This window comes from Pygoscelis adeliae, unplaced genomic scaffold, assembly GCF_000699105.1.
Source record: "Pygoscelis adeliae isolate BGI_AS28 unplaced genomic scaffold, ASM69910v1 Scaffold50, whole genome shotgun sequence".
In the NCBI taxonomy this organism is placed as follows: Eukaryota; Metazoa; Chordata; class Aves; order Sphenisciformes; family Spheniscidae; genus Pygoscelis; species Pygoscelis adeliae.
The window spans coordinates 28,988-44,065 of record NW_008823963.1 but is presented as its reverse complement, the minus strand read 5'-3'; the positions used below and the strand labels follow the sequence as shown (position 1 = coordinate 44,065).

General features: G+C 36.8%; 1 protein-coding gene across 1 annotated transcript in view; it reads right to left on the bottom strand.

The window, feature by feature from the left end:
* Positions 1–15,078, bottom strand: part of TSGA10 (testis specific, 10) — a 74,604-nt gene that overhangs the window by 45,198 nt on the left and 14,328 nt on the right. The window contains 8 exon segments of the mRNA XM_009323739.1: positions 1,617–1,720; positions 1,722–1,816; positions 3,521–3,706; positions 4,297–4,407; positions 6,587–6,755; positions 6,985–7,040; positions 8,312–8,466; positions 13,565–13,680. Of these exon segments, the coding sequence (XP_009322014.1) occupies positions 1,617–1,720; positions 1,722–1,816; positions 3,521–3,706; positions 4,297–4,407; positions 6,587–6,755; positions 6,985–7,040; positions 8,312–8,466; positions 13,565–13,680 (992 nt within the window).

The window sequence follows — 15,078 nt, the reverse complement described above, 5'->3', positions numbered from 1 at the left end:
GGAGGCAGGAAGGAAAAGAAAAAGAATTTTTAAAAAGAAAAAAGAAAAAAGATTTTTATAAATGATTTTTAAAAAGATTTTTTAAAAAAGAAAAAGATTTAAAAAAAAGATTTTTAGAAAAAGAAAAAAGAAAAAGAAAAAAGGAAAAAAGAATTTGAAAGAGGAAAAAACTTCTAAAGAAAAAACTTCTAAAAAAGAAAAACTAAAAATAAAAAATAAAAATTAAAAAAATTTAAAAAAAGAATTTTGAAAACAGAGGAAAAAGCATTTTTCACTTTCCAAAGCAAAACTCAAATGATTTGGTTTTACCAACTAAACTAAAAGGTATCTTCAAGTCTGAAAGGCCCAATTTTCTACTAACTGTCAATCAAAAATCTAGTTCCTTTGCCTATAAACAGTTTTGATATCCTACTTTTGTATTTCAGAACAAAAAAATCCTGAAAACTGTAGACAGCATAAGTGATAGGAAAATAAACAGTATTAGAAACACTGAATGAACAATATTATTCAGCATCAGGTTTAATTTCCACTTCTGAATGTACATATGCTGCAATCTAGTAATGCAGATTTCTGCATTGGAATACTATGTAAAGTAAGAGCCCTATCTGAAGGTTATATATGGCCGATGAAAGACTACTGGTTGAAAGGTATAAAAAAATTAGTGAAAATTTCCCAACTTCAGACTTTTCTCCAACTCCCCAACCACATTTCTGCATTTTTCTCTCCTGAAACTCTTGCTGCTCTCCACAGTCCCAGCAAGCCACTTCACTGACAACCTCACAGAAGGATCCAGGAAGGCTTAGTTGTATTAGATCTCAAGAAAGCTTCGGACAAATGTCATATGCTGGAACTCTTCCCTATCGAAAGCATCGTAGAGGATTCCACAAACATACAACAGACATCACACGCATTTGGCTGGAACAAATAACCAACTGTCAAACAGCAGCTTTACCCATGGTGTATGGAAAAGGCATAAAGGTTAAAAGAGAATGCTGGAAGCCTGTGAAGAACAAGAAATTATCTCAGCTGGAGCAGAGGATGGACGGGACAGTGATAGAATCATGCTGAAAATATCTGAATAATCTGAGTATGTATGAACAATTTTTCAGAGTTTATCCAAGCTGAGTTTTTAAAAATTTGCCTATCAAATATTAATATTGTAGTTTTTATCAAAATCAAGGTCAACAGAAATTGATTTTCAAGGGAAATTAAGGAAAGATTGTTAAAGAGATATTGATACTTCCTAAAACAGTCGCGCATTTTAAAGTCCATGTCAAGTTTCTTTGCTAATAAACTACTCCAGCTGTTGTGCTTACTTAGTGACTAGATGTAAAATCCGAGATATCTTTCAAGAAAAGAACCAGTAATTTTACATGCTGACTTTTGAGTAGGCATAGTAAAACCTTGCAAACCAGTGTGCTTTTCAAATAGTATACAGCATCCATCCTCTGAGGAGTAAGCCCCTGAGGAATGCCAATAAACTTTAAAAAAATTGAAGCAGTAATCATCAATCAGGATTTCTTTGATCATTCTAGATCCCAAAGTAGATTTAGATCCCTTAAGTATAACATTAACATAAACTTATTTTTCTAATATATTTCACATACCCTTTCTACCTTCTACTGCTGTGGAAGTTAACTGCTAAGTTAATCGTTCTTTGACTGCATCTAGTTTAATGCAAAGTTCATGTGTAGATGCGCAATTTGCAAGTAAGGAGACTCTCCCGATGTATGTTTTGAAGCTCTCCTTCCATTTTCACAAGAGACTTGCTTAAGGCAGAAATCTGAGACTTGTATGCTGCTTCTGTTGTTAAATGCTACAGTAAAGCAATATCAGATAATCAAAACTCTACTGCAAAGAAAATTTAAAACTGCTTCCAAAATCCTACAAAACTATCTCTATGTAATTGTGGTGAATTTTAAAAGGCAGCAGTCATTTATTCTGGAATAAACTTTAAAGTTATTTCTTTAAATAACTCCCGTATATAAAAACTAGAAGAGAAGAGTTCTTGCTTCTGACAGCAAAATCAACTACTGACATTTTAAACTCTATTCCTAGAATTCTACTCCTTCTGCAGAGCTAATAAGGTCCAAAATTCTGCCATGGGCTGCATTTCATTTTCAGATGAGATCCTCTTATTTTAGCAATAAAATGTATTCTTGCGCGTAGATGATCAGTGAATGCTGAGATACTGTCAGTCATATTTATACTGCTGTCACCCGTAAACTCAGGCATGTCTAAGAGATGACAGAAGTCACACCAAAGAGAAGTCCACAAGCCAGCAGCAGCAGTGCTGACTAAAAGCATTTAGTTTTGTATATTTAAAATTAACATAACCTAGGTTTTTCCTTTGTGAAAAATGCCTGTACTTTGCCCAGTGACACTTGTATTTCCAGACACTTTTAACTACTTAATTTTCAGTGGGTAGCAGAATGAGTCTGGGAGGTTAACAGAGCAAAGGGAGAGATAAAGCACTGTGACTTCCTTGAAGGATTTATTAGGAACGAGATCCAAAGAGATGATTGTAGGGGGAGCACACTACATTAATTCTAGCTCCGTCTTGCCTAAAAAAAAGCAAAAAGAACACAGAGTGCTGCTAAGCACGTTAAGATTTGTGAATAAAAACTTCTCTGTTTTAGATATGTGCCTTACACGTAACTGCTATGAACCTGAATATGACATCTGGAATTCTGACTCAATATGTTGACACAGTTTTCATGAAGAGGCCTGTTTATTCCTATACTTAATAGCAGGCATGTGGGAAGGAATTAGAAGGATGAAATCTCTACCCGTTTGAGGCTCGCTGGACAAACTAGGACCATGTACCAGTTTTATTCTATTAAAAAAAAGGTCCAAATCTGCCACACAATCTTCGTGTGCTGTTTTGCTACTGTTATGTTCTCATCCACTTTCTGAACAGCAGCAGTTCAGTTCCTCTTGAGTGTCTAATGTGCACGGGTAGCCATCAGTAGCCTATGTGACACTCAGGAAGCAGAGATGATCTGCAACAACAACTGTTAACAACCCAAACCCAGAAGATAGTTTATATGTTTGTAACAAATTTCCAAAGCCATGCTGTGCCTTTCCCTTTAAGTTCTTCAGATTTTCAAGTGGGAAGAGGCTCTTTGGGACATCTAAGGCAGTGGAAAGAAGGTTGAAAAGCTGGAAGCAAGAAAAGCAGGAACAGGAATGCAATGGGTGACAAGGCACTAGGTATATTGCAGGTATGCTGTGGAGTTGTGTGTGACATTGTGCCTTCAGTCATTCCAAACATGAGAACATTTTGTAATTTACAATATTTTTTTTCCTTGAAATATGCTATTTAAGATTTTTTTTTCCAAGCATGACTGGTGGAATTCTAGTCATGTTATTAAATAAACTCAAACTCCATACAGTTCATTGTAGCAAATATCTCTAAAATATGAGAAGTGGCATTAAGCATAATTTTAAACAGTTGCAGGCTTAAAATACTACCAGACCATGTCAAGGGTGAACTATGGAAAGAACGATTTCAACTTACTTGCTCCATCTCCATTTCAAGGGACTCCATTTTCTCTTTCAGCCTGTGGTTCTCAGACTCCGCACTGATCAGTGCCAGTCTAACAGAGCTACAATCTGCTTCTGCTTGATGGCATTTTGCTTCCCAACTTTCTCCTTGTTCATGGGCTTTGTGGTAATTCTCCAGAAGCTCGCAGTTCTCTCTCTCCTAACACATCAAGCTTGTTTGTTTAATGATTTACAGTAAGCTTCACAAAATAGGGGTATCTATAGATCTACAGGTATGACATGGTATTGGATGTTCTCTTTCCACTGAAAACTTCGCCATTTAGCCAAAACATTGAGAGGCTCCTCAAGAACCAGTGTTTTGTTCAAGATGGCCACATTTTAATGCTCAAAAGACATCTGTTAGAAATGGCTAGATTAACATTACAAATACAAGGTATAGCAATATATTGCAGAATTTTTTTTTTTTTTTACTATTAATCCCATATGGTAATAAAGACAAAAGAGTTCCAAGTCTCTGTATTATTCACTGTCTGAATTTTTAAGTTTAATAAACACACATGTGTGCATATATGTGTGTGTGTATATATCTGTAAAACCACAATGAAATATACTTCATTAATTGTGTACTGCAAAAACAGCTAAGACAGTATGTTCAAACTAATAAAAACATATTAGTAGAATGCAAATAAGTTTTGGCTAGGAAGCAAATTCTTCCATGGAAATATGGTTAAAATTTCGGTTTTAGTTAAAACAACAGCTTTTATTAACAGGTTTAATCCATATACTCACTTTAGACTTCAGTACACCCTTCAGCCTGACAATATCTGTGTTTGAATCCTGGGCTTTCAACTTCATATCGTCAAGCTCATTTTGGTACTTTGCTAGTTTTTTATATAGTACCTATGAAGAAAGATTTTTTTCATAAGGTTACAGTATACTGTTAGTACCTTTACAAAAAAAAATAGAATTCATGCGTATCTAACACCTATAGCTTTATTAACTCATTATTTAAAGGCTATATAAAATCTAAACCATGTATATTTCTATAAACAGAATTTTGCATTTGTCAAAAATATTTTGTTTCTTTGACTTACAGATAATGCTAAATCTTCTTAAAAAGAGAAAAATGTCAATAGAAGAATGTAGCAGTTAAGAAGAAAAATAGAGATGGTTTATTTAGCAGCTAGATTGTCATAACAAAATAGCCTGCCCCATTTAAGGAGCAGGGCTCAAAGTCAGCTCCCTCTTTTTTATGTTACATGTTTACATGTCTCTTAAAAGCCCACATTTGAAACAGCAGAAGACAGCTAAAAAGTTGAATTAACTAATTAAGTGGTTATCTCCTAATCAGGAGAAATAAAGCCACAAGTATTAGGAGAACGCACACAGAATTTCTGGCAACTATTGCTTGAGAAAGAGAACAGAATGAGGAAAAAAACTGCAGAAAGGCTGTCTTGAACTGCTCTGTTCAGAAACTCTTCCTTCCTTACAAAATTACTAGGAGAACATTCAGCTGCAAGAACCGGGGGAAGGTGGGGGATGGAGAAGGCTATGGAGTAACCCCTATTCCTGTTATGAAAAGGTTGTGAGTTGCTGAGAAAGGTGCTCTGTAAGTCTGAGAACTTTTCCAGAAAGCCCAAGTGAAGAAATGAGAATGCTACTTTAAATGCTTTGAGTATCACCTAAATTAATGGAAGAACCTAGAGGAACCAATACATATTATAGAGGCAAGCCTATTAAGAAGTAGTTGATCCCGGAGGCTGACTTGTTGTTTCTAACTGCTTCTACAAGCATCCAGGCATTGCAAAGAAAACAATGAAGCTTTCAAAAGTAGCTAGAAGCAACAGGAGGCTGTTTTGTACCAGCTGACCTCATCAGTGATTCACTCAACTGTGATTCTGAGAGAAGGTAAAGAATAGTGATTCTCTGGAGTACCTTTGGCGGTTAAAGCTACTACGAACCTCGACTTTTCTAGGATACTCAAAGAGGGTGCTAAAGAGAAACGATTAGTTTGTTTGAGAGAAGAGTTATTACAATGAGAGTTGTCTCACCTAATTTTTGCAGCGCAGAATTAGGCACCTGATCTAAACTAGTTAGCTATGCTTCCTCTATCATAAAGGAAGAGAGACATGTAAAATGAATCACTTTAAAAACCGGGGTGGGATGAATCTCCTTCTGGAGGACTTTTCTTCACTTAAAAGGGAGCGTTAACGACTTAAAACTTGTATATACCTAACATCAGGTGAAGTGCATTTGCTCCTTCAAAACTGGGTAGCACTTCTAGAGGAAGAGAAAGCTGGGTGAGCGGGAAGTATTTTCAAAGACAAAGATATCCTAAGCAGTAGAATAAGTGCAGAGAAGAAAGATCAAGTATCAGAAAACCTAAATGAAGGCAAGAAGTTGAAGAAAAAACAGAACACTACATGGTAATGAACTACTACAGGTATTAAAAGCTTAATTTCTAGCTGCTTGGGAAACACATTGATGCATGAACATTGTCTGTGCGTGAGATGACACTTTAAAGTATTTTAACTACTTTCATTAGTAACTGCACGCAGATAAATAACACAGTAGATAATGTAATGTTGTATTATAACCAAATACTTCCAGCATCTTTTATCCAAAAACCACTTGAAAGGAATGTAAATAAATACAATAGTATTAATAAAGTTTTGAACCTTATTAAAATGTGTACTGTGTTAAATTATTAGCAAGTCAAATTCATAAGCTTGTAAGTGCTCTGGGCCAGTCACAACACAGTGTAAGAAATACTTGCTTGCCTCCTTTATAGTACTTTTCCATATAAGCAATAGTTGTAACTGCCACGGTGTTTTTACATGAAGATCACAAAAAAACGTTACTTAGCTGTTCCTCAAGATAAACATCCAAACCATTACATAAGAATAGCTGGTTCTCTTTATACAAGTGAACTGAGTAATAAGGGAAAAATCAGAGTTTGAAAAACAAGCTTAAAAACTAGTTTGCAGATTTACTTCAGATGAGGGCCCAAAAATTCTATGCACTACTTGAAAAATACACAGTTTTCCTTTTTATTCAAGGGTTCTCTGTATAAATATACCTGATTTTCTTGCTTAATATTAGAAAGATGCTCTTGTAACCTGTCATTCTCCTGAGCTAATGATTCTCTGTTCTTGTTAGTCTGTGCAAGTTCTTTGTTGGTTTCTTGTAGCTGTTGATGCAAACTGGTGATATCTTTCTCACAGACACAGAGTGCTTCAGCAGATTTTCTATGCAGCAAACAATAAATACTTCAGGTATGACAATACTGCCCAATCTAATACAAATGATAGCTTTTCCAGTGGTTAAATTTGCAAGTCATGAAACAAAGCTGTAACACTTTAATATTTAATTGAGTAAAAAAAAAAATTCTACATTAGCACATCCTATGATTCAATTTTTGAGTTAATGTTATAAATTAATCAAAATTTAATAATGATATTGAGATTTTATCCTTACTTTGTGGAACGCTCCAACTCAGAAATCAGAATCTTAAAATCTGAAATTATTTTCTCCTTGAAAAGAAATACAAAATTAAAATAAACCTCTCACCACTCCTCAGTATAAATGGGAAAAAAAAAATTAAATAAGATTATTTATATTTTCCTTTTATTCAGCTAGCTGATTAATTTAACTATTTAATGCAAAATGGATTGTGGTTTTCCAAGTTTCATCATGTACTGTTCAGAGCTGAAAATTCTGATACTCTAATTTGGCAAGTAAAGGAAAAAACATTATTATCTTCTGCAGAATAATAACTTTAATTAAATTTTTTAAGCGTTTGTGGTTCTAAAGGTAGCATTTGGCTCATACTCCCAAAACTAAATTATGTCTTCTGTCTATTAGATAAGTTATCATAGCTTTTCTACAATGAATAAACTACCCGAGTCTGGTAGTTTGTAATTGATAAAACAAGAATTCCATCACTGTATTTCCATAAAGAAGGTAGCACAAAGTATATCACTTTACTCCCTTGTCTTTGGATACAGATATTAAAAGAAGCATAAACAGGCTAAGGAAATGTCTTCCACTGGAGACACAAGAGAGGTGAGAGAGAGCCATCTCTTCTCTAAAATGGACACCATTTTACAATTTACAATTTTTAAAAATGCAAAGTCAGTGCTTACGGCAAGATGATTATAGCCTGTCCTGCAATATATTTTCTTCAAGATTTTGTTAAAAATCAGTGCAAATTCTTGAGTTAACAATCACAACAGTTAAAAAGTACCTTCTTTAGTTTATCCTAAATCAGTATCCAGATGACTTAAGCTGAAGTGAAAACCAATGTTTCAGAACTAAGAACTAAGCAGCTTCATTAAATAGTTTGAAATCACACTGTGCAATAAACTGATGCAGTTTTCTTAGGTAAACTAGTACCTTAAGGTGAAAAGAATATAATTCAGATGCTTCTTCAATGACAACAAAGGCAATATTATTTGCCGCCCTGCATCTCTAACATCAGTGGACCCCAAGGAAGAATTTAAGCTAAATTTTATCATAAACAAAATATTTTATTGGGTAATTTACTCTTCTCCACTTCAGGAAAGTACTTAAAGTCTCCTCTCTCGATAAGTATAAACCATACAAAACACCAAACATGAGATGCTCAACACTGCTCAAACCTACTGCTGTTGAAGTCAACATGAGTTTTACTGTAGCCTTGAAACTGGAGCAGAAGTAGGTCAGCACTGAGCACTGTTGCAGATACCAATATAAGATAGGTGTGATGACCCAACAGATCCTTTCCCTATTTATCTTTTGTGACTATTTACATGTTAGAACATACTTTAATTGCCAGGCTTTCCTCAAAAGTAGCAATCTTCTCTCTTCCTTCTTCCACACAGTCTTGCAAAGTTGCCTTCTCTCTATCGAGCTGTGCAACTGTTTCTTTCAAAGCACAGATCTCCTCTTGTTGCACAAGACTTTGTCTTGAAAAGTCATCTGGATACAGTCAGAAAGGTCTCATTTTTATTAATTCAACCCATTTGAAATAAAAATTCTTCTGATACACTTCTAAAGCATAAAAGAACATGGCAAAAGCTCCCCTTCAAGAAAACACTGAAGCATGTACCTTTTCGAAACACATAAATAATCCAACAATTTATAGAATGCCATTCTTCCTTAGATCAAGGCCTTAAATTACTTGGCTCAAAACAAATCCATCTTTAAAAAGCAAATGTTCAGATCATGAAAAATAACTTTCTTGGGTATTATAACAATAAAGGCTTAAACAGAATTACAATAGACAGAAGCAATACGTGGACTACAGCGTGTAATGACTGATGAAATAAGAGATTGATATCCTGATATTAGCCAGTGTGTCTGAAATAATTTTTTTTATTTAAATGAACTTTACGTAAGAGTAATGCATTTATAAAATTCAACAGCACTTAAAAATTGCAAAGATAATATTGAAAAAAGCAATCTACTCATTACAAAATCAAATTCTAAAATATGCCTCTCTATCTTCATTCAGCTAATAAGGTGTTACACACTAAATTTACCTTTAAATGGTCAGAGAATCAATCCTTATATGATCTTAATGACATACATTGCATTTGTAGAGGAGAACCACAGAAACTCTTCTGAGAGTGAACCTTTATCTCATAAAAACCATGCGGGCTGCAAATTACTCCTTCAATATTAGTGTAATTGGGGTTATTGGATGACACTTATTAATCACTTCCAGGAGAAGTGAAATGATCTGTAACTCAGTCTTTCAGCGACATCATAGCATATATTCACATTCTATTTTTTTCCACAGAATCTCTCTTTCAAAACACAAGATGAAAGGCACTCAAATTTCCACCCCATATTTTTGGATGCATGGCTCTGGAACCTGCTAAGACAGTGTTCAAACCTGGCTCTAAAGAAAATTCTGATGGAGCAGATAATCCTGGAAACCATTTCCAAGCACATTAAGGACAAGAAAATCATCAGCAGTAGTCAGCATGGCTTCACCCAGGGGAAGTCATGCTTGACCAACTTGACAAACTTCTACGATGAAATGACTGGTCTGGTGGATGAGGGGAGAGCAGTGGATGTTGTCTACCTTGAATTCAGTAAGGCCTTTGACACTGTCTCCCATAAGATACTTGTGGACAAGCTGTTGACATATGGGCTGGATGAGCAGTGAGGTGGATTGAAAACTGGCTGAACAGCCAGGCCCAGAGGGTGGTGATCAGTGGCACAAAGTCTAGTTGGAGGCTGGTAACCAGCGGTGTGCCCCAGGAGTTAATACTGCATCCAGCCCCGTTTTACATCTTCACTGACGATCTGGATGATGGGGCACAGTGTACCATCAGGAATTTTCCCGATGATGCAAAACTGGGAAGAGTTGCTGATACACCAGAGAGTCGTGCTGCCATCCAGAGGGACCTTGACAGGCTGGAGAAAGGGGCTGACAGGAACCTCATGAAGTTCAACAAAGGGAAGTGCAAAGTCCTGCACCTGGGGACGAACAACCCCAGACACCAGTACACAAGCTGGAAAGCAGCTTGGCAGGAAAGCTGGGGGGTCCTGGTGGATGCCATGTTGAACACGAGCCTCCAATATGCCCTTGCTGCAAAGAAGGCTACTCTCCTAGACTGCATTAAGGAAAGTATTGCCAGCTGGTCGAGGGAGTTGATCCTTCCCCTCTACTCAGCACTGGTGAGACACACCTGGAGGGCTGGGTCCAGTTCTGGGCTCCCCAGTACAAAAGAGACATGGACATACTGGAGAGAGTCCAATAAAGGGCCATGAAGATGATTGAGGGACTGGAGCATCTCTCCTATGAGGAAAAGCTGAGAGAGCTGGGACTGTTTAGCTTGGAGAAGGCTCAGGGGGAGGTCTTACAAACGTCTATAAATACCTGAAGGGAGGGTGCAGAGAGGACGGAGCCAGGCCCTTTTCAGTGGTGCCCAGTGGCAGGACAAGAGGCAATGGGCACAAACTGAAACACAGGAGGCTCCCTCTGAACATCAGGAAACACTTTTTTTTTCCACTGTGAAGGGTGACCGAGCACTGGAACAGGTTGCCCCAGGGAGGTTACAGTCTCCTTCCTTGCAGATATTCAAAAGCCATCTAGACACAGTCCTGGGCGACTGGCTCTAGGTGGCCCTGCTTGAGAAGGGGGTTTGGACAAGATGACCTTCAGAGGTGCCTTCCAACCTCAACAATTCTGTGATTCTAAGCATTCTCACTATTTCACAGAGAAGGAATGGAGGCACAAAGATCAACTGAAAATTCTACGTGATTATTTTGGATGCCCAAACTGTGAACTAAATTTTCAGGATAGAAAGTATTACATGTTCAAAAAAACAACCATGGATTGCTGCCACAGCTGTGAGTGCTCAACATTTCTGAAAATTAATCAAATTAGCACTCTGAAAATAGGTCATATGTATAGTTAGTGAGGAATTCTGGAAAGTTTGGTTGTGCATCACCCCAAAATTCTAATGTACAGACAGCAATAGTATAACATACTACATAACAATATTTAACAGTTTAAATAGCACGTGCTTTCTCTTGCTTCAATTACCTGCTTTATTCACTGTATTTTCAGCTAAGGAGAAGATCTGACAGACAAGCTTGCTTCACTAGACAACACTGATTTACTCCCTATAAAACTCTGCAAAAGTTGCAGCAAGGCTCCTATAGAAAAACACCACATGATAGTGTAATTAAAAACAACACCATAAGTTAAAAAACAAACAAACACCAAAACCACTGGGGTTTATTTATTAAGCAGTCCAGACAACCTTAAGACTGGCATTTCCAACTTCTTAGTCTTTGTCTCTGAAATAAGTTACTTAATTTGCGTGAAAAACAAAAAGCACAATTTGGATTCCCATCATGTGTCACATGACATAGAAGACAAACCATTGGGGGACTATACTGCTGTTCTCTCTGCAGACAAGCGCTGGAAAGAGACACTTTGGAAAGAGACACTTTGGCAAGTGTACATTATTTTGCTGACAAGAGAAGGTAACACAAGACTTGGAAATCCCTAGTTCCATTCCAGACTCCAAAAAGGGAAAAGGTTCTCTAGTGGGCACACACACGTTCTTTCCATCTTCTCCAATTCCACCTCTCCAAGAAGATACCATTAGCTGCTCATCCTCTCTCTTCATTTTGGTCAGCCCTAAGTCTTAAGGTTTCTCATCCTAGATTCCTTCTCTGCTAGTACTAAACTCCTAGATCCACTTTTTCCATCTCAATCTCCTTTTACTTCCAATCTTTCTCCTGCTTTCAGCGTTATTGTCCAAGTCCTAAATATTCTGTGTGTATAGCTGCTCACAGGTTCTAGTCACGGTGCGTGTCCAATAGCTCCAAGTCCTACCCACAATCTCTGAACTAGACATCCAATTTTAAGGATCTTTCCAGTTTCTTTAACCACTTCATAGTAGCTCTCCTCACTGGATGTCTCTGATCCTTCTTCACTCCCGCCCCTCACTATTAATTTTCAGTCTCTGATTTCTTGCATTGCCTCAGCTTTCCCTGGTGCCACATCCATTCACTGTTTCTCCATTCACTGACTCCCAGTCTCGCTGTTTCATACTTACACTCTCCTCTGACAACCAATCCTCCTCATTGCAAATTCTTGTCCAGCCAATATCCCTATTCTTCACTTGTCTCCTGGTTCTTTATTAACTTTAATTCTCCTACCTATTTCACTAGGATTATGCTGCCTCATCCAAATGGTAATCTCAGTATCCTCTCCTTATTGATCCTGCAGTTAAAACCTCTCAACTTTCTTCTCTCAGTACATTCTCTCCCCACACCTACACCGTAGTTCCTCTCCTTCAGCATCTTCCACTGTTATCCCTGTGGTGACAGGATAGTAGCACAATACAGACAGTCTCCGTTAATTTCAAGATTCTTTGCCCGGACTTGCCTCACAGTAATGAAAAATGCTAACGAATCTAGATTGGAACATGCTTCAGTCAGATTATATGAGACCTCAGATGCCAAATTCTGAAAAGTCTCTATTCAGCTTTAATGAACTGATATTTTAATATTTTTTTAGGCTTAAAATACACTTAATTCGGACACATTTCCTAGGAATAATCAAAAGCATGCAACAACACATAGACCAACATGCCTATCAAACATTAAGTCCCTACTTTACTATACCAGGAGTGTAGGACTTTTAAATCAAAATATGTGGATTTTAATGTGGACAAAACATCTTTTTCTCTAGCCTTCTCAGGAGTGGCTTAAACACCTTAGCCAAAACATTACAAAAAATTAAGTTCACTTTGAATGAAATGCTTATTCATTTGAATGAAATATTTAAATCCAAATAACTGGAGTTTGAAATTTGTAATTAACAGAAAACAAGGTATTTAAGTAGCATTAGTTCGCTCTAACATTAGATGTAATTAGCTATAGGTTATCTTTATTTTTCCGTCACAAATTCAGCACTGCATTTGAGAACAGATTATGTCAACTGCATCTATAGAAAATAATGAAAGACTTCTAACAGAATACAGTTGTAATTTTGGAAGTGAGAACATATTCCTTGGCACTACAGGAATAATAATTCCTATATTCACCCCTTTACTCCCATAATATAAAAAAGGTGCAACATACAATATGGGATATATACTATATAGGATGTTTTCCTGATTCCATCATCATCATCTTATGGTGCTGAGAGGTGCTACCACCGCCTTAGTGGATCATAAATATAACTGATATGCTCAGACACTGCACATTGGTACCAACACACATTGTTCAGCTGACAGTATGTAATGTCACTGAAGCTTACTTGCAAAAGCTTTATCACATAATTTTAAAATGCAAAAACCTTCCAATAATGAAAGAAAACAAATGTTTTGCACTTGAAATGTTAAAACTGTCAAAAGTATATTTATTTGCATTCAACAATTTTTCTTTCAACCCATACGGAAAAAAAAAGTGGTAATATAACAATTATAACATATATTATAACATATATATATAACACAATATATATAACATAATATCTATAACAATATATTGTAACAATATAACAACTATTGAATTTTATTATAAAATTGTATCTGTCACTCACCAATTTTTTCATTCAAAAGCACAATTTTCTCTTGGGTAAGTTGCATTTCATATTTTTTCTTAGCAAGGCTTTGCTGAGTCTCTGAAAGACTCTGTTCTGTCTTTTCATTCAATAAACTGGAAAAGCAGAAGCATTGAACAGGAGAATTCAGATATTATATACATATTTTTTTTTCCTTTTTGAAATGTCACTAAAATTGCAAAAGTTAGGAAAAAATGAGATTCTTCTGTATATTTTAGACTATTTGGGGTATTTTATTAATGTTAACCTTAATCTCTGGATATTAAAGTCTGAATACTCCTGTAAAGAATCACAGAAAAGTAAGAAGCATTCTTTACAACAGGTGGACGTAATAACTTCTCAAAAATTATTAAAATAAAAATCATCACTTGGGACATACATTGGAATGCCTGATCTATTTCAAGTTATACCCAAGTCATACGTTCAAATCATGTAGTAACATTAATGATTTTCAAACTGTTGAAAGAAACTGAAGAGAACTATCAGCCTGGTTGGGGGGGGGTGGAGCAGAGAAAAAGATATTTTAGTAGCAGCAACTAATCTTCAACAACTCGATTTTTACAGTATGCATAAATCTGACAACTTATTATAACGCAGCAATAACTCAGGACTGGATTTGCAAAGGAGTTAATGTTGTTTTAGAAATCACAGTATTCTTAGAAAGGTATTGTGGGCTAGCACCCAGCATTCCCACCAATCAAAATCCAAGAAAAAAACTACAACATCCATGTGTCAACTACACCAGTCACTTGTAAGGACACATAGGTTTAGGAGAGTGTTTGCCTAACTGAATTATATTTAAGGACATACAAGAGGAAACAGTCACAGTATCTTCTCTTGCAGTCCGTTCACTCTGTAGCCTAGTTCAGCCTGTGATCTAATGCTTCGTATCTCTCCACACAAACTTCACACGTGATTGATCTTTCCCTCCAGTCCGTAAATTATCCTTTTTTATCTTGCACTCACTGACCTGTGCTTTCTTCCCTAAAGGCTTCAAGTCTAGTCCCACTACATGCTTCTGAACATAGTTAGGAACTCCAGTTGAGCAGCAGGCCATAAACCCTATGCAAGGCTTCCGTTTTATTTCCTCTCATGAAAAAGCTCCAAGACTAATAAAAGGATGCCTGACTAATCTAGTGGCCTTCCATGATGGAGTGACTACATCAGTGGACAAGGGAAGAGCTACAGATGTCATCTCTCTGGACCTCTGTAAGGCCTTTGACACGGTCCCCCACAACATCCTTCTCTCTAAACTGGAGAGGTATGGATTTGATGGGTGGATTGTCCGGTGGGTGAGGAATTGGTTAGATGGTCGCATCCAGAGGGTAGTGGTCAATGGCTCAATGTCCAGATGGAGATCGGTGTCGAGTGGCATCCCGCAGGGGTCCGTATTGGGACCAGTACTGTTTAATATCTTCATCAATGACATAGACAGTGGGATCGAGTGCACCCTCAGCAAGTTTGCAGATGACACCAAGCTGAGTGGTGCGGTC